General features: G+C 39.7%; 3 protein-coding genes across 3 annotated transcripts in view; 2 read left to right on the forward strand and 1 right to left on the reverse strand.

Moving 5' to 3' along the window:
- LOC105934776 (sortilin) overlaps positions 1-4,081 on the forward strand; it is a 33,158-nt gene extending 29,077 nt beyond the window's left edge. The window contains exons 18-20 of the mRNA XM_012874916.3: positions 584-696; positions 828-954; positions 1,329-4,081. Coding sequence (XP_012730370.2) covers positions 584-696; positions 828-954; positions 1,329-1,343 — 255 coding nt within the window. The 3' untranslated portion in view covers positions 1,344-4,081. The remainder of the gene's footprint in view (positions 1-583; positions 697-827; positions 955-1,328) is intronic.
- Positions 4,082-6,419: 2,338 nt separating this feature from the next.
- nek4 (NIMA-related kinase 4) lies at positions 6,420-18,718 on the forward strand. Its single transcript, XM_036152205.1, has 16 exons — positions 6,420-6,732; positions 8,260-8,526; positions 8,619-8,816; positions 9,578-9,685; positions 9,935-10,089; positions 12,104-12,248; positions 12,362-12,946; positions 13,023-13,067; positions 13,183-13,293; positions 13,563-13,721; positions 14,866-14,932; positions 15,180-15,292; positions 15,409-15,500; positions 15,615-15,832; positions 15,920-16,056; positions 18,109-18,718. Exons 1-16 carry the CDS (start codon positions 6,646-6,648, stop codon positions 18,205-18,207), a joined length of 2,586 nt encoding a protein of 861 aa, XP_036008098.1. The 5' UTR covers positions 6,420-6,645; the 3' UTR covers positions 18,208-18,718.
- On the reverse strand, positions 18,717-21,229 carry spcs1 (signal peptidase complex subunit 1). The gene is made up of 4 exons (XM_012874884.3): positions 21,089-21,229; positions 20,673-20,732; positions 19,200-19,286; positions 18,717-19,109 (listed from the first exon to the last, which is right to left on the reverse strand). Exons 1-4 carry the CDS (start codon positions 21,122-21,124, stop codon positions 18,984-18,986), a joined length of 309 nt encoding a protein of 102 aa, XP_012730338.1. The 5' UTR covers positions 21,125-21,229; the 3' UTR covers positions 18,717-18,983.
- Between the last annotated feature and the right edge of the window lie 83 nt (positions 21,230-21,312).

The following is a 21,312-nucleotide window of genomic DNA, read 5'->3' on the forward strand; positions in this document are numbered from 1 at the left end:
GCATATTTGCAGAGGATAAATACACGGTAAAACAGCCTCACCTTTTGGAGGAACATGTCAATGGAAGAAGTAACTCATACCTTTATAATGCTGTTAGCAATAGAGCATTTCAATCCGCTGACCATGCTCTCCTCCATCGTGTGCCTACGCATCTCTGCTCTGACGGTGACATTTTATGAGCAGGGAGGGGCAAAGCCCTGAACGGCAGCACATGCACGCGTGGCTGGGCCGGCTTATAAACAAGAGACTGGAGAACAACACAGAGGGATGGTGTGATACATCATACCGTATTCCATCTAAAAAGATACCTTTAGTTATTCACATCGCTATTTTTTTTAGTTCTTTCTATCTAAAATAATGAACTATTGCTTATTGCTCCTTTTTAAGGCTCTTGTACTCAGCTGCACCAATACTTTACAATAGCAATACTGTAAATTATAACTCGACATGAATTTTAATGAATTGAGCACAAATAACTTGAGCTGTAGAGAGAGAGGCGGTGATAGAACAGTGACATCGACTTCTTCTTGTTTTTTACGTTAAGGCGTTTAACTGGTTTTTTATTTATCTCTGAAAACAACAGACTGAGAAAGATTCACCTAAGACGGCTGTCATAGTGATGGTTGTCATGGCGATCCTTCTGATGAGTGCCTTGGCAGGCGTCTGGCTGGTGAAGAAGTACGTCTGTGGAGGACGGTCAGTTTCCGTTATTTCCTCTCCCCATCCAAACCCAAACGCTGTTCCTGTTCCACCTGCTTTTCCTCCCTAACTGATGCTTCTTCTTATTTCTTTTCCTCCCTAACCGATGCTCCTTCTCATTTCGCCAGGTTCCTCGTGCACCGATACTCTGTTATGAGGGAACAAGTGGAAGCAAACAAAATAGAGGGCGTAGACGACGTTGACACCAGCTACATGGAGACAGAAAAAACGCAGTTCAATGATGATTCTGATCAAGTGTGTAATACTTGCATATAGAAACATTAATGGGTCTGAACAATACAGTGCCTTGTAAAAAGCTGTGCAAGCAAAAAGTCTGAAAAGTGTGGCGTGCATTTATTCAGCCCTTGCTCAGTCAGTACTTTATTTAACCACTTTTTCTGAGAGCCCCTCTTGCTTTTTTCCTCCAGTTACTTAAATTCTGGTTGATAACGATGGACAGGACAATCGCTGAGATCTTCATTTGCATTAGATTTAATTTATGTGTATCATTCTGCACAGGATACAAATGCACATCACACTTTTTAGACTTTTATTCATAAAAAACAAAGGATAGACTTTGCTAATTCCAAAACTAAATTCTAAATTACCTTGTTTGTGTCTCGTTATAGGATCTCTTGGAATAAAATGTTTCCACAGGAAAGGCTTTCGTGATGGCTGGGGATTCCTGTCGCTCCAACATGCTCATTTTGACACCTGCTTCTTACTCGTCGCTGCCCTCAGGTGGATGGATGACCCAACAGCAAGCTGTGCTGATGCATTTGATGCTTGTATTAGTTTTGGCTCCTTAAAAATAGTGGGAAATGGTGTTAGGACAGAGAAAAGCCTTTTGGACTTTGGGTCCTATCAGGATATTTAAAGGAGCAACAGAAAGCATAACAGAAGCAGCATTTTACGCCCAGAGCTGCTGCCCGCTGCCATTTTAGTACTTTGTAAATGTAAAACCTGCCGGATACATCTCTATTGCATATGGAGAGCCGTTTGAATAAGCATTTATAAAATTTGTCAACAACAGATTTTTAAAGACTACTCACTTTTCTGGAGCTTCTTAATTTTTTTTAAATGAGCAGTTCCTACTTTATCTGAAACAACTGTGAGCAGTATTGTTTCATTTTGTTCCTGACTTGTGGCTATGTTTGACTTTAGACATGTTTGTATTTTTACTAAAGGGACGTTGATTGAAAACTGTTTGTCTACCCGCAGTTTACATGAGCTCCAGTGACTTTTAAATTCGAAACTATATGAACGCTTTATAAAATATGCTTAGCGTTTTGTTTCTACTAAATAAAAAACTTGGCTAAGCAAATGATGTTGACATTGTTTAAAACTAGCAGCCACGAGACCTGATTTTATTTTATTTATGTTACCAATTTTACATTTACAGTAAACCACAACTTTTGTGGTCATAAAAGCTTTCTGGGAGGATTTTAACAATTCCTTTCAACTAAAAATTTGAACATTATCACAGACAGCCCTCAAGTTTTTTTCTATAAACATGTAATCATGTGTAATTCTGTAGTAATTTCCACTTTTCTTTGAATGTCTCTGTAATAGTACGTTTGCGTGCTTTTGAAAAGTGTCAATCGCCTATTGATAGTTAACACTATTAGAACTTCCAAATTTAAAAAAAACATACATCCAGATTTAGCCCATTAGGTGAGATGCAAGTCCTGTAAAAGCTGTTATTGAAGCCTCCTTGTTTAACATGTTAAACCTGAATGTGCTGAGACTTTGTCTGCAATATCTGTCTCTGTTTCATAAAATCAAGATCAAAGGATTGAAAAAGATGCCTTTAAAAATGTGACATAGATAATAGCACAATTATTTCTTCACCAGCTGTTTTTAAACACAGCAATATTTAAGGTTTTAAAATAAATGTATTTTATTGCTTTAGCATAATTTCAGACTGAAAATTATAGTTAAAAAAGTCTCCTCTATGTTTATTTGCCCGAGAAAAAAAAATAGTGTTAAGAAAATATTTTTAGCCAAGTCACCTGGGCAAAAAAAATTACTTCACTTTTGAAGATGATCAGAGTTTCTAGGAACTCCATTAGACTTTCTGTTTCCCTAGGGCATAAATATGACATGACACAAAGACCCATTTCTCTCAGATACTCGTCAAAATGGTAAAGACAAGAGAACATGTAAATCTAGGAAGGCGGGTTTTTGTAGATTTTATTTAGTGGTTATAAAACTCAACATTAGAAAATTAGCAGTGCCAAAGTTATTATCTGCTGTAATATTTCCTATACATTTAAATGGAGAATTTTTACTTACTTTTGTACGTTCATTAGTGTACCAGGAACTTGTAATTTGTAATTCATGAGTTCTTGTATCCCCGAGTTGTAAATGTGATCAAGCTTGAGCATCATCAGTCAGGAAATAGGGACTTTTCTAAACTTATTCTTGTCTACAGTCAGACCAATAATGACAAACTTTGACCTGGGCACCAGCCTTTTTCTTCTGCTCGCATCGTGAAAAATGAAAGACTTGAATTGTTGCCAAAGCACTTTGATTGTGAGTTTTTTCAGGTGAAGTTGTAAAGGCTAAACCCGTTAAGTCTATTTAGCATTTCATGGACATAAAGGTGATGCTAACTCAAACTTGAACTTGTACTTTTTCCTAATGAAGTCAATGCAGGTACTAAAAAATCAAAATGTTTTTAGACGCTTTGATGTTAAAGATGGCGTCATCCAATATTAAGGTTGTACTTTTTACAGTAATAATAACACAGTAGTACTAATTTTTTTGCTCTCTTTAATAGAGTAACTGAATTTTATGTTTTTTTTTTTTTTTTGTTTTTTTGTTTTACAGTAGAATAATGTTTCCCATATCTACTTTGTAAGACCTGGAACATTAGTCAAACACATGGTTTTATAGTCAATGCTTGTATTCTGTAGCAAAGGAAAGTAACAGTAAATAAGCTATATAGTACTAAGCAGGCCTAATACTGAGGGAGTTTCTCAAAAACTGTTGGGTTTCTGCAAGCAAATTTAAATACCCGCTACGTCCTAATTTACACAACCGTCAGTGAGAGTAAAGCAAGCTATTTACTGGATTAAATAACTTTTTTTTTGCACTGTGTCTTCAGATCTGTGAAAGTTTTGAAATGATTGTACAGCTACATTCGGTCAATGTTTCTGACCGAGAGGTGTGACCTGTTTCCCATCTTGATTTCCTTACCGCTGGGATGGTTAGAGGTCTCTAGGTTGAACTGATCGGTGGTACAGATGTTTTGTAACATTTTTTTGCATTTATGGATTAAAAGAAGAAAAAATCTTTCATATGTGAATGCTTGTGTTGCTTAATAATGCATTGTGTAGCGTATTTTCTTTAACAAAGATATAAAGACTTATGAAATATATTCAGTGTACGATATATGTGTTTGGTTTTTAAGAAGCTTTTTTGTGCAGTCTTGAAAAGTCTGGAAAGTTTCAACTTTTTTCCAGGTCTGGATAACTATGGGGGAAAGCATATAGAAAAATGCCTAAATTTCCAGATTTTATTCTTTATTACATGTCAAACAAAGTAACATTCTTTCAATATTTCCGGCTATTGAAATGTACTCATTTGTCACTGATTTACCGCATGAACAGCTTAGAGGTGCACTAATCAATAAGCCAGCTTTCGGAGTTGGCCTGTTTTCTCAAATTTAACACACCACCCACCCATTTATTTAAAGCATCCAAACTAAGAATTCAAACCACTTTTTGGTCTATAAATGCATCACATGCACTTTGATGCATCTTCTTGGGCTTAATAAAAAACAGATAAAGATCTGGGACCCATTGTTTAATTCACTTAGGATAGTCTTGTAATTTTGTCATTCTCTTTAAACTAATACCTCTATCACATAGCCTGCAGCACTTTTCCCCCGTGTGCTCTATACTCCTTAGAATGGAAAAAATTACTCAGAATCAGTTGCTCAACCCTCACAGGAAACTGGAATTTGGTATTGACCAGGAAAAGCCTGATAGGTGCTTTCTTTAAACAAATTAATGTTAGTTTAGGCTTTATAGAGTTTAAAAACAGTGGATTTTGGATCATCGAAATGCCATCCCTCCCTATGCAAACCAGTACTGTTACTACCTATGTAGGAAAACTCAGTTTATGCTATGGGAAAATAAGTTTGACAAAGTTTGCACTCTTATGTTCAAATAGATAAACTTGCATTTTTCTTTATCTAATAACTGAACAATAGTAAGATTACACTTTAGTTCAGTGAGCAAAAATGAAAAAGCTGTATTGTTAAATTTTCAAAAAGACGAAATACACAGCAAAAGGCTAAAATGTTCAATACAACGGAGCTGAAAGTAAATTGCATAAAAAGATATTAACCTGTAGTCGGATAAAGATTTTTTTAATGCAAGTATCGTAAAAGTGGGATATGCATTTGTATTCAGCTCTGTTTACTCTTACACCCCGAAGTAAAATCCAGTACAACCAACTGCCACCAGAAGTGACCTAAATAATAAACAGAGACCATCTGTGTGTGTTATAATATCTTAAGCCCTGAACATCTCAAAGAGTACCGTTCAAATCCATCATCCCAGAATGGAAACTGTATGGCGCGGCAGCAAACCTTCCAAGACATGTCTATCTTCCTAAACTGAGACGCCTCAATGATAGCATTAATCAAAAAAGTGGTCAGGACGGACTCTTTAACTCTGGAGGAGATTCAAAGCTTACATAGGAGAATCAGCACATAGAGCAGTTATTATGTATGATGCTCTGCAAATCTGGCCCATTATGGAAAAATTGTGAGAAGAAACACATAAGGAACTTAATTCAAAGTGCAGGATATATGTGCAGGGATGTGCGCTGGCCATATGTAACATGCTACGCGTGATGAAAGCATAACATGGGATGCTGAACACAACCATCCCCATGGTGAAATACGGTTATGGCAAAGCCGATGCGTTTGTTTAGCAGGAACAGAGAGCCTGGCCAGCGTAGAAGGGGGTTCAATCTTTCCTTTTATTGTAACCCCATTTCAGACCCCAATACCTTCTCATGAAATAAATGTCCAAATTAACTTTTTCAAGGTACAATGACAAAAGAACGTAACTGTATGACACGCAGTGGGGGTTCTAGACCAAATTTAGCAGGGGGGCCAGGGTGGGGCCAGTGTTTTTTCACAGGGGCACAGAACAAAAGATTGGGGGGGGGGCTTAACAGGTCAACATTTCATCGTTTAATATATTCAGTAAGCCAAAGAGCCAGACCCCTGATCTTTTCTCAATACAGCTTAACGTGAAACAGCTTAATTTTTAATTATTTGTTTTAAAATATTTTTTTTATTTTTATTATTTTGTTATTTTATTATTGGGTAAAAACATAAATGAAAAAAATACAACTGATCCAAATGACCAGTCAGTCACGGTATCTTTGTCAGCATTTATCATCCTAAGAAATTTAATACCATGTTTTTAGTACAGGGGCCAGGATCAGTTCAGGGGCACAGGCCTCTGTTGGCCCCTGTCTAGAACCGCCCCTGAATGACACGAGCTGAAGATGATCTCTATGATTTAGTCTGTTGTTGTTTATTTTATGCACTTTATTTTCTCCACAAAGCTTTGTAGTCGCATGTGACCTGGGTGAAGAATAAAACATTTTATGGTTGAATTGTCACACTCCAGACTCTAGGGGGCGCTGTAGGTGGCGCAGAGCATTGGTTTTCCCCCCGCTCTGCTGCCCTCAGCCTCAGTTGCCTAGCGATGACAAACTATCCACAGCTTCTGGTTTCCTGCCATCTGAACAAATCTCGTCGCTGCCTCCGAAGCTAGCTGGAAGTTTTCCGAGCAGGTTTTTGTGCTGTTCTTGCGGGTAGCTTGCTGCTGCTGCTGCTGCCGGACTATGGGACGGAGGAACAGCCGGACTCTCTCCCGGAGCGTCGTCTAGCGCTGGCTGTGCCCTTTTCGAGCAACCATGAATAACTATAATTTCATCAGGGTCGTTGGGAAGGGAAGCTACGGAGAGGTGAACTTGGTGAAACACAAGACGGACCGAAAGCAGGTAAGGAGCAAACCAGGCAGCAGCTAATGCTGAATTTTAGGCTTTAAAATAAAGTTCTGGTTTTGTAGGGATGACGCCAGAAACACAGTAAAGTTCGCTGAAAGTCGGGAAGGGATTTGCTGAGATTTTTTTTTCTCAATTAATAATTTAAGAATCAGGTGGTTGAAAAGCGCCAGGTTAGCGTTTGGTTTCTTTATCCACCGCCCTCCACAAAAAAAAAAAAAGAAAAACATGTATACAAATTGATATATAAATGAGTTTATATGTTAATGTATTTGTGAATGTTATAAATTAATCGTGTTTCTGTTTTATTCTATCCTGTGAAATTGTGTCTTTGTTGCTCTTTTACTATTTATTGCTTATTTTACCCGTGAAGCACTTTGTTGTGTGTAGTAGTGCTATATAAATAAAGGTTGACTAGCACCAGTGTAATGCTAATGAGTTGGGCATGAGGAGAAAATATTGGCATGGCGGTACATAATCTTCCACTGTGTGATGGATTGGATCCATATTTGTTCACACAGTGGCTTCCAGAACTCATATCCTTTGGACTTTCCCGTCATCTGGTCACATTACGACCACCAATGTCAGTGGGTTTTTTGTTAGATTGGATTTCCATCGATGAATTGAAAGTAGTGAAATAGGACATAGGGTGAAATAAAAAAGGGATACATCGTTTTCCAGAAGTTTCACAAATAAAAATCTGGAAAGTACTGGGTGCATTTGTATTCAGCCCCTCCTTTTTTCTCCCCCAATTCCCCCAGACATCCAAAGCCCAGGAGGGAATTGTTGAAATGCACCTCCCACTTCCTCCTTGTATCAACCACGTGTTTTTATTTTCATTTTCTTACACAATCATGCACTACTTTGTGTTTGTCCATCACATAAACTCCCCTAAAGATACATTGAGGTTTAAGGGTTGCGAGTAGTCTTGCACCGATACCAGTATCGGACGGGGCCCCGATCCAGCACTAAAATGATGGTATCGGTATCGGCGAGTACCAACAAATAGGGCACCGATACCATTTTGATGTTTGTACGTCACTTGAACGCAGCCTTCTCTCTCCCAACTAGTATTATGCATGTTATATAAGTTCATGAAAGTTGCACTATTTTGGCATTTGAGAGCCAAAACTCAGGGTTTAAAAGAGATTATTCAATTATTAATGTAATTTTACTGTTATTATGTAATTTTACTGTACTACTATTATGTTATAATTTCACGAATGTTGCACTATTTTGGCCTTTGAGAGCCAAAGGTTTATTCAACTATTGTCACCCATTCCAGGTAGGCAATAAAACGTTCTACTACCCTAAGTAGTATGCAGTTCTTCATAAATACACACACATCAATTTCAAACAGATGATAACGGTAAGGTATCGGTATCGGCCGATACTGCACAGCCAGGTATCGGTTATCGGTATCTGGGCCAAAAAATGGCATCGGCGCAACACTAGCTGCAAGATGACAAAACGTGGAGAAGTTCAAGCGCTATGAATGCTTTATGCTGCTCTGTGTGTCTTCAGTATGTGATAAAGAAGCTGAATTTAACCACGTCGTCCAAGCGGGAGCGACGCGCTGCAGAGCAGGAGGCGCAGCTTCTGTCCCAGCTTCGACATCCCAACATTGTGACGTACAGGGAGTCGTGGGAAGGAGACGACCGGCAGCTGTATATCGTGATGGGTTTCTGTGAAGGCGGGGACCTCTATCACAGACTCAAACAGCAGAAAGGGGAACTGCTGTCAGAGAGGCAGGTTGTAGAGTGGTTTGTCCAGATAGCCATGGCCCTCCAGGTACAGTATACTGGCATACTTGGCTGAAAAGGTGGACTGGGCTGGGTCATTTTTTTGGAAATCAGGAAGTCATTGCTGTGGTTTCTTTTCAGTACCTCCACGAGAGGAACATCCTTCACCGCGACCTTAAAACGCAGAATATCTTCCTGACGAAAACCAGCATCATCAAAGTCGGAGACCTGGGCATTGCTCGGGTTTTGGAGAACCAAAACGATATGGCCAGCACTCTCATAGGGACGCCGTACTACATGAGTCCGGAGCTCTTTTCTAACAAACCCTACAACCACAAGGTATTCTGGGCTATAGGAGCTGAAGTTTTTAACCTTATCAAAGAGTGGCTGAAAGAAAATGTTTTAATCGCTTTATTTATTAGCTGATACATTCTGATCAGCTAAAAATAGTAAACAGTTTTTTTTTTTTTGTAAAATTGCTTTGGTTACATAAATTATTTTAGGAATTGATGGCGGGGCCACTAAGCGTGTTGACCGCTATCATGTTGAAAGCCAATATTTCTTAACGTAGAAATTTATCCTCCAATGGATAACTGTAAATGTTTGATTTTTACAACCGCTTTCAGCGTAAGACTATTTTAAAGCAATAAGCAAAACAAATAAACCAATGACTATTAGTGACAATGGTTGTGTAGGTCACTCTAAAACAAAAACAGCGTAAAGAAACTCCTCTAGGAGTCCTACAATGATGCTTTGGGTCAAACATCCAATTGCCATTTTCTAATGCTGAACATACTTAATACAGCAGTTTATTAACTATGTATTATATAGATAATAGGTAAACATTAATTAACTTCATTTTACCACTTTCATCTCTGTTCTAGCTCATTGTTGACAGTTGTGATGCATCTGCTTTATTTTGGTCTGGTCAAAATTCTGTAAAAATTCACCTTGGGATGCATGAAAAAACATTAACTTTTCCACGTGCTTTGCTTCTGACTGGTTAACCTTTCAATAGTTGTGTCCTGGGTGTTAATGAATGATGGTAAAGGTAATGTAATTGTGTGTGTGGTGTATATTTGTATCTATGCTGTCTGCAGTCAGATGTGTGGGCCCTGGGCTGCTGTGTGTACGAGATGGCCACACTGAAGCACGCCTTCAACGCCAAAGACATGAACTCACTGGTTTATCGCATTGTAGAGGGAAAGGTTGGTTCAATTCTTCTGTTCGTCTCTTATGAAGGTTGCCATTTAGCGATATGTAGTTTTTATGATTGTTTTATTTAGAATAGACAGGGTTTTATTTTTATGTTATTTGGGACCAATCTGCAATTAACTGTTGAATCGAGTTTTATTTCTTTAAATTTGTCCCAGGAGTTAATTTTTTTCTGACATAATTTCAACTCTGTTTACTACATATTGTTGTATTTTTGTAAGTTTTCTCGTTTTCCTCACTAGTTGCCACCGATGCCAAGCCAATACCACCCCCAGCTCGGAGATTTGATCAAGAGCATGCTGTGTAAGAGACCTGAAGAGAGGCCGGACGTCAAACACATCCTGCGGCAGCCTTACATAAAGCGACAAATTGCCATGTTCCTTGAGGCGACCAAAGAGTAAGCATTATTCACATAATACATTATATTGTTGGCTTTTTATAGTCATTTTTAGGCAATAACTAAACCCTAGGAGGCTGAAAATGTGGACATGTTCTTCGGAATTGACCAAAATATACGAGAATAGTGACAAACAGGAGTTTATGGAGGTGTAGGAGGAGATGTTGGACACATAATGTTAGAAACAAAGCTGGCACAAAGTGAAGGAGGATATCCAGAGGGTTGGTGTGTGTTTTATGAAATGTTTATTTCAGGATCGGGAGAGATCGGCAAACACAAATAAGGACTCAAACACTGTTTCTGTTAGAATATAAGGCACACATTTATTATTCCCCACAGAACACAGCAACACAAAACAGCAAGCACTTCGCACACGCAAAGTAGCAAGCACTTAAAGCCTAGCAAGCTTTCAAACAGGCGTGTTGTTCTATCTCTTACCATGGTTAGGACTGGGAAGTCGGTCAGTCCGGTTAGAGAGCAATCCATGCGGCCGGGCGTCCGTACAACCCACGGCTGACTTCAACGACTGAGGGCGGTCCCCTCCTTTTTATACCAATAAACAAAGTATCAGATGGGAGCGAGAGTGGCCACTTCTTCCTCCCATCTGAGCTGTTCGTCCCGTTTCCAAAACAAAAACCGTTCCCAGCATCTCAGCAGTGTGTTAAACAAAATAATATTGCAAACTCAAATAATAGCGCAAATATAAGCAAATTAAGGAATACAGAATCAGTCTTTCCCACAACAAGTTAAAACAAGTTATAACAAAATAACACATGGTTCTCAGTTTTGTGTGAGAACAGAGCACGAGCATATATGTTGCTCTTAGTTTAAAACTAACCAGTTTTTCCCAAAATACATTGTCAAAGAACAAAAATAATTCTTTAATATATCAGTGTGACAGATGAGGATACTGTGAATAGGGTGAGACGGTAACAGGTTATCTGCTGTGGTGACAACTAAAGGGATCAAAGAAAAAAATAGAAGTAAATATGCTCTTTTTTCTTAATGATGTTTGATGAAGGCCTGTGCTTTGACAACCATTCACAATAACACAAAAATAAATGTAACCAATTCCAGCCAAGGCGGATTTCCATTGCTTGTCCCTCCGCGAGCTGGTACTGGCTGAATGATCAAAATTCTCAGGCAAAAATGCCCAAATAATTTTCTGCAATCAGATTTCAATTTCTGTATTCCCCTTGTCGATGTTACTTTCACAGGAGGCAGTTTTGTTTAAGTCTCAGGCCTTAAGGTTTATTTGCCGCCATTGGGCGGTGTCAGCAGGAGACATGGTGTTAACTTTTCACAGCCATGCTGATGATACGCAGCAGCATATTGCCATGTGTGGTGAGGACCCCATACTCACCGATGCACTCTTTACCGGTATTTAGATATTATGTCATGGATGGCAGAGAATTTTCTCTGCACAAACATTCAGAGGGAGAATCTCGCGGCCCGTCGTCAAACACTGGCAACCAACCCTTCAGATCAGCTTGAACCCCTGTTTCACTAACTACATTGAAATGTTCTTAAGAAAAATAAAAAAATAAATCTTTTTGAAAAACACATACATACAGTGCGACTGTTTCTCTCTCAGTCCAGTGCAGAGATGTTGGTTCATAATCCTCACATGTTTTAGGAACATTGATCTTTACTGTTCTAGATTGTATTGTTTGGCCTTCATAAAATGTGCAAATATCTCCAGTGTTTCCTCGCTAATCTTCCTGATCTTCTCTCACCCTCTATAAATGATTGATTTCTTTCACTTTTGATTCTTTATCTTTTTTTGATTCTTGATCTAGTATTATTAATGAACATGTTTTTATCTGTCTGTTTCAACATTTTTGTGCATTTGTGTCTCTGAGGGATAAATGCCCATCCTCCTCTTTTTACCCGCTGTAAAGAACTTTGCTTTACACCTGAAAATAAATGTATAAAAATAAAGTATTTGTGATAATTGGGGGTTTGAATGATGAGTATTTCCTATAGATCTATGTTTCGGGTCTCAATCTTTCAGAAAAACCGCCAAGTCAAGAAAAAAAGCTGTGGTTGGATCCGGAGATTTTAGGACCAACAGTGCGTTGTCTGGTGCATCAAGTCACCTAAAACCTCAGAAGCTTCATTCAAGTCCAGATTCCGGCACTGGTGGCCAGGTGAAGCAGGTGAGCTAAAGGTGTAAAAACGTGTGTAGACCTAGCTCCATGCAACAGTGGTAGGAGAAAAAGAGAACAAGTCACCATCTTTATTTTATGCAATCTTTTCTCCTTTATCGTAGAAAGAGGACAGAGCACAGGAGCATAAAAGCCAAAACGGCGTTGCAGATTGCCCTCCAGCCCAGCCGCCACCATTTAAATCTTCATCAGCTGATGCTCTCAAAGCCGGTACCTCTCCCATGGCAACCGTCAGCAGCATCAACATTGATATCCCGCTTCAGCCAAACGATGATGCAGTGAACAAACAGGCTCAGAGGCCCCCGTCCGTCAAGCCGAGCAGGGAGCCTGTGACTCGCCCCGTCCACAGAGACGACAGGGCGAGGGGGAAACCGGATCCCTCGCCTCCTCCTTCCCCCGCGAGTCCCCCGCTCAGAGCTGGATCAGGTGTCTGTGGCACGGGAGGAGACGAGAGGACGGCTTCCAACGGGCTGTTAGATGTCCGGCCAAACCCGGGCGGTACATTTCCCGTGCCTGATGATAAACGGGACTCGGATGTGGACGTTAGGGACGGCACCGGCGAGTTACTCAGAGAGGCCGATGCGGCGAACTCAAATGTGGAAAACGTGGGAGTGGACGTGGACAAGCACAGCGACACTGTGACTTTGGTCAAATGTGTCCCAGCACATCCGCTCGCCCTAGATGTGGCTGTAAGTGTAAAAAGAAAGTTGTTTTTTTATGCTTCGTCATTGTCGCCTTATTCGAGGCGTCATTATGTCTTTGCAGGATAGCCTAGAAACGACTGAGAAGCTGTTGGAGCGTCCAGCAGTGGTAAGCAATGAAGTGTTTCCTAAGATAAAACTGTATAAGCTTTACCAAGCTAACACCAGATGCACAGGGGGTGCAAAGATTTTGTGGTGTTGGAAGGTTTTTATTGTTTGTTTAGGAGCCCATTGAAGAAGAAACGTCCTCCGTCTCAACTAAACAAGCTACCCTTTGCCAGAAGGTCCCCTCAGAAGCTGCCGGATTAGAGCAGCTCAAAGAGCAACAGAGACAGGTAAACATGGCTATAAATACCAATTAGTTAAACATGTTTATACCGTAATACATAATGTAGCTTTTATTACTGCCTTGCAATCTTATAAAAAGCAGAACATGGTGTATTTTTCATTCTCCATCCATCAACTGGTGTTTTTTTTTTACTAAACTGAATGTGTGTTTTAGAGAAGTGTCTCTAAAACTGCAGTGAGCAGATATGAATAATGGGGTTTGATTCGCATTATTAAGATTAATGTTGAAACGTCTTTTGTCCTTCCTTAGTTCAAGTTGGCAGCTCCGAGACCTTTACCTCAACCTCCCGTCCAGGCTGCAGCTGTGGAGAGGAAAAAGAGGACCAAGAAGGGCGCAGAGAGCAAGAAAGTTGATGCGACTGCAGCCTCCACATCAGTTAGTTCGTCTAAGGATGGATTGTTACCTGCACCACAAGTGAGAGGAGCTCCCTGACCCCCAGCAGCTTGGCTTGGAGTTTAAACTCATCCGTTGTTCTTCGTTATATTCTTCCTAGCCTCTTTAAAACAGCCTTTGGATCTATTTTCAAGGATTTTATCCTGAAAAGTAATTTTTTAAAAACCATTCTGGCATATTTATTGGTTGTTATGTGTCTCTGCAATCTGCGATTTGTTAAGAAGAGCATTACACAATATTTTAAAAGCTTTACTAAGAGGATCATTGTGGAAAAAGATACTGTTACATTTTAGTTTTTTAGATCTCCAAATCGTGACCAGGTGCTGAAATTTAATTGAGTTCTGTGTCACATTTATATCTCAAGGAAACTGAAAGTTTTTTTTTTATTCAAATATATATCAGATAAATAAATCAGATGCATCTATTAGTCTAAGTTGGACGTGTTTTGTTTCCATTATGATTTTTTTTCTACTGTAGCGATGAAAGAACAAGACAATGAAAATGATATCTGGTGAATAATGTAAAGTATTTTTTTACTGAATTGTAGGGTTGGACGATAATTCAATAACAATATATATTTATCGCTAGATGTATATCGATGATAGAAAAAAGGGTCAATAAAAAATAAGAATATAATTTTTCCTTCCTTATGCATTTTAGCCATGTAGGTTAATATTACAGTCATTACATCCTCCCAACCAATCACAAACACAGACCCAGGAATGCTGTCACCAAGCCCCGCCCCTTCAAAGAGTTCAGAGAGCAGGTGTTTTTTTCTTTTTTGTAAAAAAAGTAGGTTTAATAAAGAGTTGAGTTTTAATTCAGTGTTTGTGTGTTCTGTATATAAAAATAGGTCGCTAAGCATCATAAAATGGCCAGGGCTGCACTTAAAATCTATGTTTTAAATTTGTTAATAATTATCGATATCGATCAATATGATTTCTATTTTATCGATATGCTTTTTTATATATATCGTCCGGCCCTACTGAATTGTATTTATTTCCATTTTGGGTTATAAACATTTAATTACAAACGTGTTGTCTGAGTTTGGGGGCGTCTGCCTTTTTATTCCCTGTTTCTAATCGAGCTTCATGGTATATTTCACTGAATCTGAAATGAAATCTGTTCGTCCAGCAGCCTAAGCGAGACCTGTTCTATCTTTTAGGATCGTCCTCTGTCCGCCAGAGAGAGGAGACGGCTGAGGCAGTCTCAGGAGAGTGCAGGACAAACAGGTTACGCCTCTAAACCATCTTTACCTGGTGTTGAATGTAACAACAAAAAAAAGAACATTTGAAAATGTTTTTTTGTTGTTGTGTGAGAACTGAAAAAAAAATAGATGAAAGGAAATCTAAAAACCAAACCAGACATTAAAAGTTTTTTTTTTTTTTTTTGTTATGTTCCTGAACAATTTGATCTAAATGTGCTGCGAGTCCTTAAATGCAAAGAAAGTCACATTTGGTTGTTTTCTCCTTTGCTCAGGTCCTAGCGCTGTGCGAAGGGCGTCATATGACGTGTCCTCCACCAAAGCTGAGCGGCACAACGTCCCCGTTACTCGATCGGCTTCGTACTCCGTCACAGAGTCCGACGCTCAGGTACAGCTCCTCCACGCTTTCCTAACATAATAACTTTATATTTTAACGCAGCTTAAGAACAGCAACGTCTGGAAGGTTAATACCAAATTCGTTCTTTCACACATTGGGTTCATCAGCACGATAAAGACACGGAGCACAGGTCGGACGAAGACGAGTGCAGCTCGTCTACAAGTTCCACGGAGCGCTCCGAGGGAGACTGCGGGGAAAGGTGAGAGGATGTTCCTGAGGAGCATCGACGGCTGCGATTAGCGTAATTTTGCTCCTGGATGACCGTCCTGAAACAGGTGAGCTTACATGTAAACGTGCTCTGTGTCCGGAGCAGAAAGACAGAATCCAGCGACATGCACGATCTGGTCCACATGATGACCCAGACTTTAAGGATGGACGTCGGAGACGGAGGAGCTGAGGTGGGGAAAGGCCGATTCGACTCCACCGCGCTGCCAGAGTTCAAGCTGAACCGGCGGTACAGGGACACCCTGGTGCTTCATGGGAAAACCAGGGAAGAGGCGGACAGCCTGGTGCTCCAGGAAATACCAACAGGTCAGATACGGCGGTTTGATCCCAACTTGGGATCACAGACGGCTACGCTGGAGCGTTCCCTGAGCTTGAGCCTCTCTGTTTCTCCAGAAGGCTCTACGTCGGGTCCAGCCAAAGTCAGAAGAGCGATAGAGCGTCTGAGAACGGATGTGGTGAAAGGTCTGGGTGTAAAGCTTTTGGATAGAGCGCTAGAAATCATGGAGGAGGAGGATGAGGTCAAAAGAGAGGTAAGTGGAACAGACAACATAACCCTAATGGAAGATCTAAATAAATGAAAAGCAACATTGTGTTTTAAGCAGGTACGTCCCAGTCAACATCTTTTTTTTTCTTTCTGGTACCAGATAGGCTAATTTAAGAGCAGACCGTTGCCGATAGAGTACCAGTCAGATACTGCGTTACAGTTCATGGAGTCAATGGGAGCTCCAGGCTAGAAAAGGCAGCTTTCACTGCACTACATTAGTATTGTGATTGTTTTGATACTATGGATTCAATTCTGATTTTCAAGATTTAGAATCATTTTTTTTCGTTCCGATCTAAAATTGGATTGCTGGTATTAAAAAAAATGTTTAACTGTTACTTGAATTTCGTGACTGTGTATATATGCAACATATTTATATTAGTATTACATTATCATTCAGCAGCAAATTAATAAAGTAATGGTAGTTAATGGCGGCTTTCTGAATGTTGAGGCGATTACTTTCACAAACCTGCTGTGGGCCCGAATACCCAAACAGATCCAGGGTAGAAAACGGAGGAAGCCAGACCAGAGATATCTGCAGCTGTTGTTTGGAAACTAACCTGGTGCATTATTTAAAATATGACTTAACGTCCCGGAGTGGAGTATGTACTGGAAATGCTGGGTCACACATTTAAGTTCATAGCTGATTGCATGGAGTCGCTGACTTTGCACCAATCCCTCCTCGTGAACTAACATGCATTCGATTGTATCAACTTTTTTTTTTTCCAAGAATTTCAGATAAGAAAGAAAGAGTGGATATTGGTCTGTAATTGATTAAGGTATATTGATTGAGTTTTTTTTAAGTAAAGGTTAATTACAGTAGCCTTTTCTAGCCTGTAGTACCTATTACTTTACTACGGATAGGTTAAACCAAGGGAACACTTCCTCAAATAAATTAAGATTCAAAGCGGTCCAAACACAGATCAGGTTCTACATTTCTAAGACTACTTACTGAAGCCTGAGTAATTATGAATGGGAGGATGTCAAGAGTTAAATTTTTAATAGACTCAATTTTATTTACAAAGAGGTAATTCAAGTCCTCCCTGCTGAGGGAATGGATGGCTCAACAGAGCTATGGCTCAGTTTGGCGACTGTACTAAAAAGAAACCCAGGATTATTCCTGTTCTTTATTAATGATAAATGTAATTTACCCAATCGGGTTCTTGGGGTTGGATCAGGAGTAATTGTCACCAAGTGTTTTGATAACAAAACTTTAAACATCAAACATTTTTAAATGTGCTGTATTTTTTATTTTATTTTTTGAGTTGGCTACTAAACTTCACTAGGTCAATAGGTTAGTATTCTATCTGGTAACTACCCGTTAACTCTTTTATTTACAGGGCGAAATAAAAAAATATATAAAAACATAACTTAATAATCCATCTGTGTCATTTTTAGCTTTGAAATCAGCAAGACAGGAGAGTTGGAACAGACTATCCCAACTCGTATAAACTTTGTCGCTCTTCTGCTTGATTCGCTTCATCTGTGCCCCAGCAAAAGATATTTCATAAAGCAGCTGTGAGAAATTACTAAATGGTTTCTGGTGGTGAAATTCCGGTATTTCACTGGTGAGTCATAGGTTTGCATCCTCACTGAGCTGCATATGTTGTTTTCAGTTTTAGCTTGTAAAAGGGATCTTATTTTTAACACGAAGAGGCTTTAAGAAATTCACTTATTGTCCCACAATGGGGAAATTCAGGATGATTAATTATAAGCACAATTACAAAGTAACAAACAGATCTGCATCACAACCCTCAACCCACTTCCCCTTTCAATTCAGCTGTTGTATCAAAGATAGATTAAGATCTTAATAAAATTAATGAAACATTCAGCTTGAAGCTTCAAACACCAAATTCCCGTCAATCACTCTGCCTGTTATATATTTGTCGTCCACTCGATGGCGCAGTAGAGTAAATTAACTACCCTGATGACCTGACTCAGGAATTCAAGAGGCTTCATGTGGCCACCACTGGTTTCCGGCGCTTTTAAACCTGTTCATGTTTCCAGCCTAAGCTCAGCGACCTTCATCTTCTGTGTGCAGCTGTGCCTTCGTGACCAGATGGGAGATGAGAAGTACCAAGCTTATGCCGTCATGGTGAGGCAGCTGAAGTTTTTTGAGGATGTTGCCGTCAGGATGTGAAGAGCGCTACGGGAGCACGATGTGGAAAAGCGTGGTTGGCGAAATCGAATCAAGTATTCTTCCATTTACTGAGGGAGCAAGGAGGTTTGGCCTTTACCACAAACCTTCTGCAACCTGCAGTTCTGTACCAAGGTAAAAACTCAAAAGCTATGAAAAGGTTTTCTGTGAAAAGAGAATTGTAGCACAGGCTGGTACAAGCAATTATGTAAATCACTGTGTATTTTATTTCTGCGTCTTTCTACGTTATCAGCACTGAAAGTGAAAATGGTCCTTTTAAAGTTCAGGATGCCTATGCAAAGTTTGGTCATTTTAAAGCGTCCATTTCTGTTTTCCCCATTTACTGCTGGGGTTGTTTCATTCATTAATTTATGATTTGTCACTTGTGCTCTTCATAACTCCTTAGATTTAACTTCTGTTGACTAATTTTTTTCTTGAAACTAAATAATGTAAAATAGATTTATTGTAGATATTAACACCTGAGTGATTTCTAATAAAACAAAAATTTAAAGTCTTTTTGCATTCATCTGTTTTATTAAAACTTGAGGTTTCATTTTATAGCAAAAACAAAAAATTATATCAAGGGAAAGGAAAAATGTTGTAAATTGAAGTTTCACATTAAGAAAAACAGAACTTCAGATGTTTCTATTTTTGGAACGCACAGTATTGACCTCCGTAATAAACATATTATGTTTCGCTGTGAATTTGAATTGCAGGACAAACTTCACTTTGCCATGAAAAACAAAAAGTGATTCATGGCCAGACAAGGAATAGCAGAGTTATTTATGCTTCTTTCTCTTGGTGCTTTCCTGAGGCTTTTGGGTGGGCTCTACGCTGGCTTCTGATACAACTGGCTGCCAGGGCAGAGGATTCCTTCGGTACATCGGCCATGGAGGCAGGGTCAACTGGAGGGGGGGAGGACGGACACAAGATGACAGTTGTTTACAGGGCACACACACAAAAAAAAAAGGGTTAAAAAGAATTTAAAAAATTACCAGACAGGACACTGCAAATCCAGCCAACACTATGTACACTGTCCAGCCGAACTGTTGAATAATCAGCCCGTACACGAATCCAATCACCTGAGGAGAAAATCCAAACCACATCAGTAAAACAGGACAGCTGGTGGGATGTGTCAGCACCACAACTGCCTCACATCACTTAGAAATTTGGACAATTAAAGTGCAGAGCCCCTTTTTTAAATCAAAACAGGACAGGTATTGTTACATATATTCCCGTCACGTCAATGGTTTGTATGAAAAGGCAGGTTAACGTTGTTGTGGACGTAGGTACTTAAGCAAGACATTCATGATTTGAGCCAAATGATAAAGATATACGCCCCAATTTCCTAGCAGCACCTCCTGAGGCAGTCATGTAAATGTTTTAAAATTGTTAATTGCATTAGATATGCGACTGCCTATTGATTAGCAAACAACTTCAGGAAAAACAGACGCTCTCATTAATTAGAATGTCATCAAAAATTGTTCATTTCTACTGCTAAAGAAGATAGCTGCTTACGAAGTGCTACATCCAAGCCCGCCATGGGACGGTTAAGAGGAACGAAAGGGTATGGTAGAAAAATGTTTCTCAAGCAACAGCATCCAGCCCCAATAGCATCGTAAGATAAAGCCTGTGCAGGAGTTTGGGGTTAGATTACAAAGCATGGACAGCAGCTGGAGTCAGTGACCCAAGTGCTGCCACGCAGATGTTTCCAGGACACGAGATACAGCTTAAGTTCTTTGTGTTAAGCTACACCATAACCAGAGATGATGTGTATTTATAAATCTTTCACCAGGGGTAAGAAGAAAAGGGACTGGGCTGTTGCTCAGTGGTCCAAAAACTTTATTTCAGATGAAAGTAAATTTTGTTTTTCTTGTGGAAATCAAGGCCCCAGAGTTTGGAAGAAGACTGAGTTGGCAACAAATCCCCATGCTTGAAGTCCAGTGAGCAGTTTCTACATTCGGTGACAACTTTGGGACTATCTCTGGGTGTTGGTTCTGTGTTAATCAAAGTCAGCGCAGCCATTTACCAAGTCATTTTAGAGCACTTTCCCCTACGAACAAGTCGATTTCCAATCACTAACCAGCAGCGTGCCTGTCTTAAACCTCATGGTGACTCTATGGTGTGCTGTAAAGAGGAAGATGAGCGTCAACAGATGCAACAATGGAGATGAACTGGAGGCCACGATCAAAGCAACCAGGGAATCCTGAATGCCACAGCATTGCATGCTCCATGATTATTAGCGTAATCATGAAAAAGGAGAACTGACCAGGAAGCGTGTGCATATAAGCCAGAATAATCATTTGAGAAAATAAATTGAGGTTTATTAGTTCGTGTCTCACATCTTTACACATTTTTGGACCCAATTATTGAAACAAATAAAACATATTCAACAATGTTGCAATTTTAATTCTGCTTGAAGACGTGGAAGCCATATTGCCCCGGGCTGAATTAGTTAGAACATTTACCGCAGAGATGAGGATAATGCCTTGGAAAATCTGTTCAGCCAGCTTCTGGCCCTTGTAATCCTGCAAAACAAGAGGAAAATAAGTCAGCAATGAATCCAAAATAAATTGCAGTCCGCCAGCAAATGAGTTTAGCGGTTTCCTTCACTGGTTCCATTACATCTGCACGCCGAGGGATAGCTTTAAACTATTTAGAGTTGCTTGGCAGACACGGAGAACGATCTAGTTGATACTAAACCACACGTTACTGGATGCAAGTCAAAAATGGTCATTTCTGCGTAGAATGAAACATGGCTTTAGTTAGCATATGTTACCAAAGTAATCACAGAAATCAATGACGTTTCGTGCATCACAGAATCAGCATCATTTAAGCTAACTTAATTTACAGCTTCCGAACAAACTGGGTAATAACTTCTCACCATATGCGTAGGAATGGACTTGAATATAGACTGCATTTTTCCACCTTAAAATAACTGTCTAAACGGAAATAATGTCGGTTACTGCTAGCGATCTGACTTCCGGTTCCAGGAGCTATACGTCGTATTGTGAGGAAGGACCCAACATCTCAGTACGTGTGCCTTCACTTAACGCCAGAGCGCAGGTTCGGCGATTCATAGATCATGTGGATTACTCGAGGCAGTTC

Source organism: Fundulus heteroclitus, chromosome 20 (genome assembly GCF_011125445.2).
Source record: "Fundulus heteroclitus isolate FHET01 chromosome 20, MU-UCD_Fhet_4.1, whole genome shotgun sequence".
NCBI classification, from domain to species: domain Eukaryota; kingdom Metazoa; phylum Chordata; class Actinopteri; order Cyprinodontiformes; family Fundulidae; genus Fundulus; species Fundulus heteroclitus.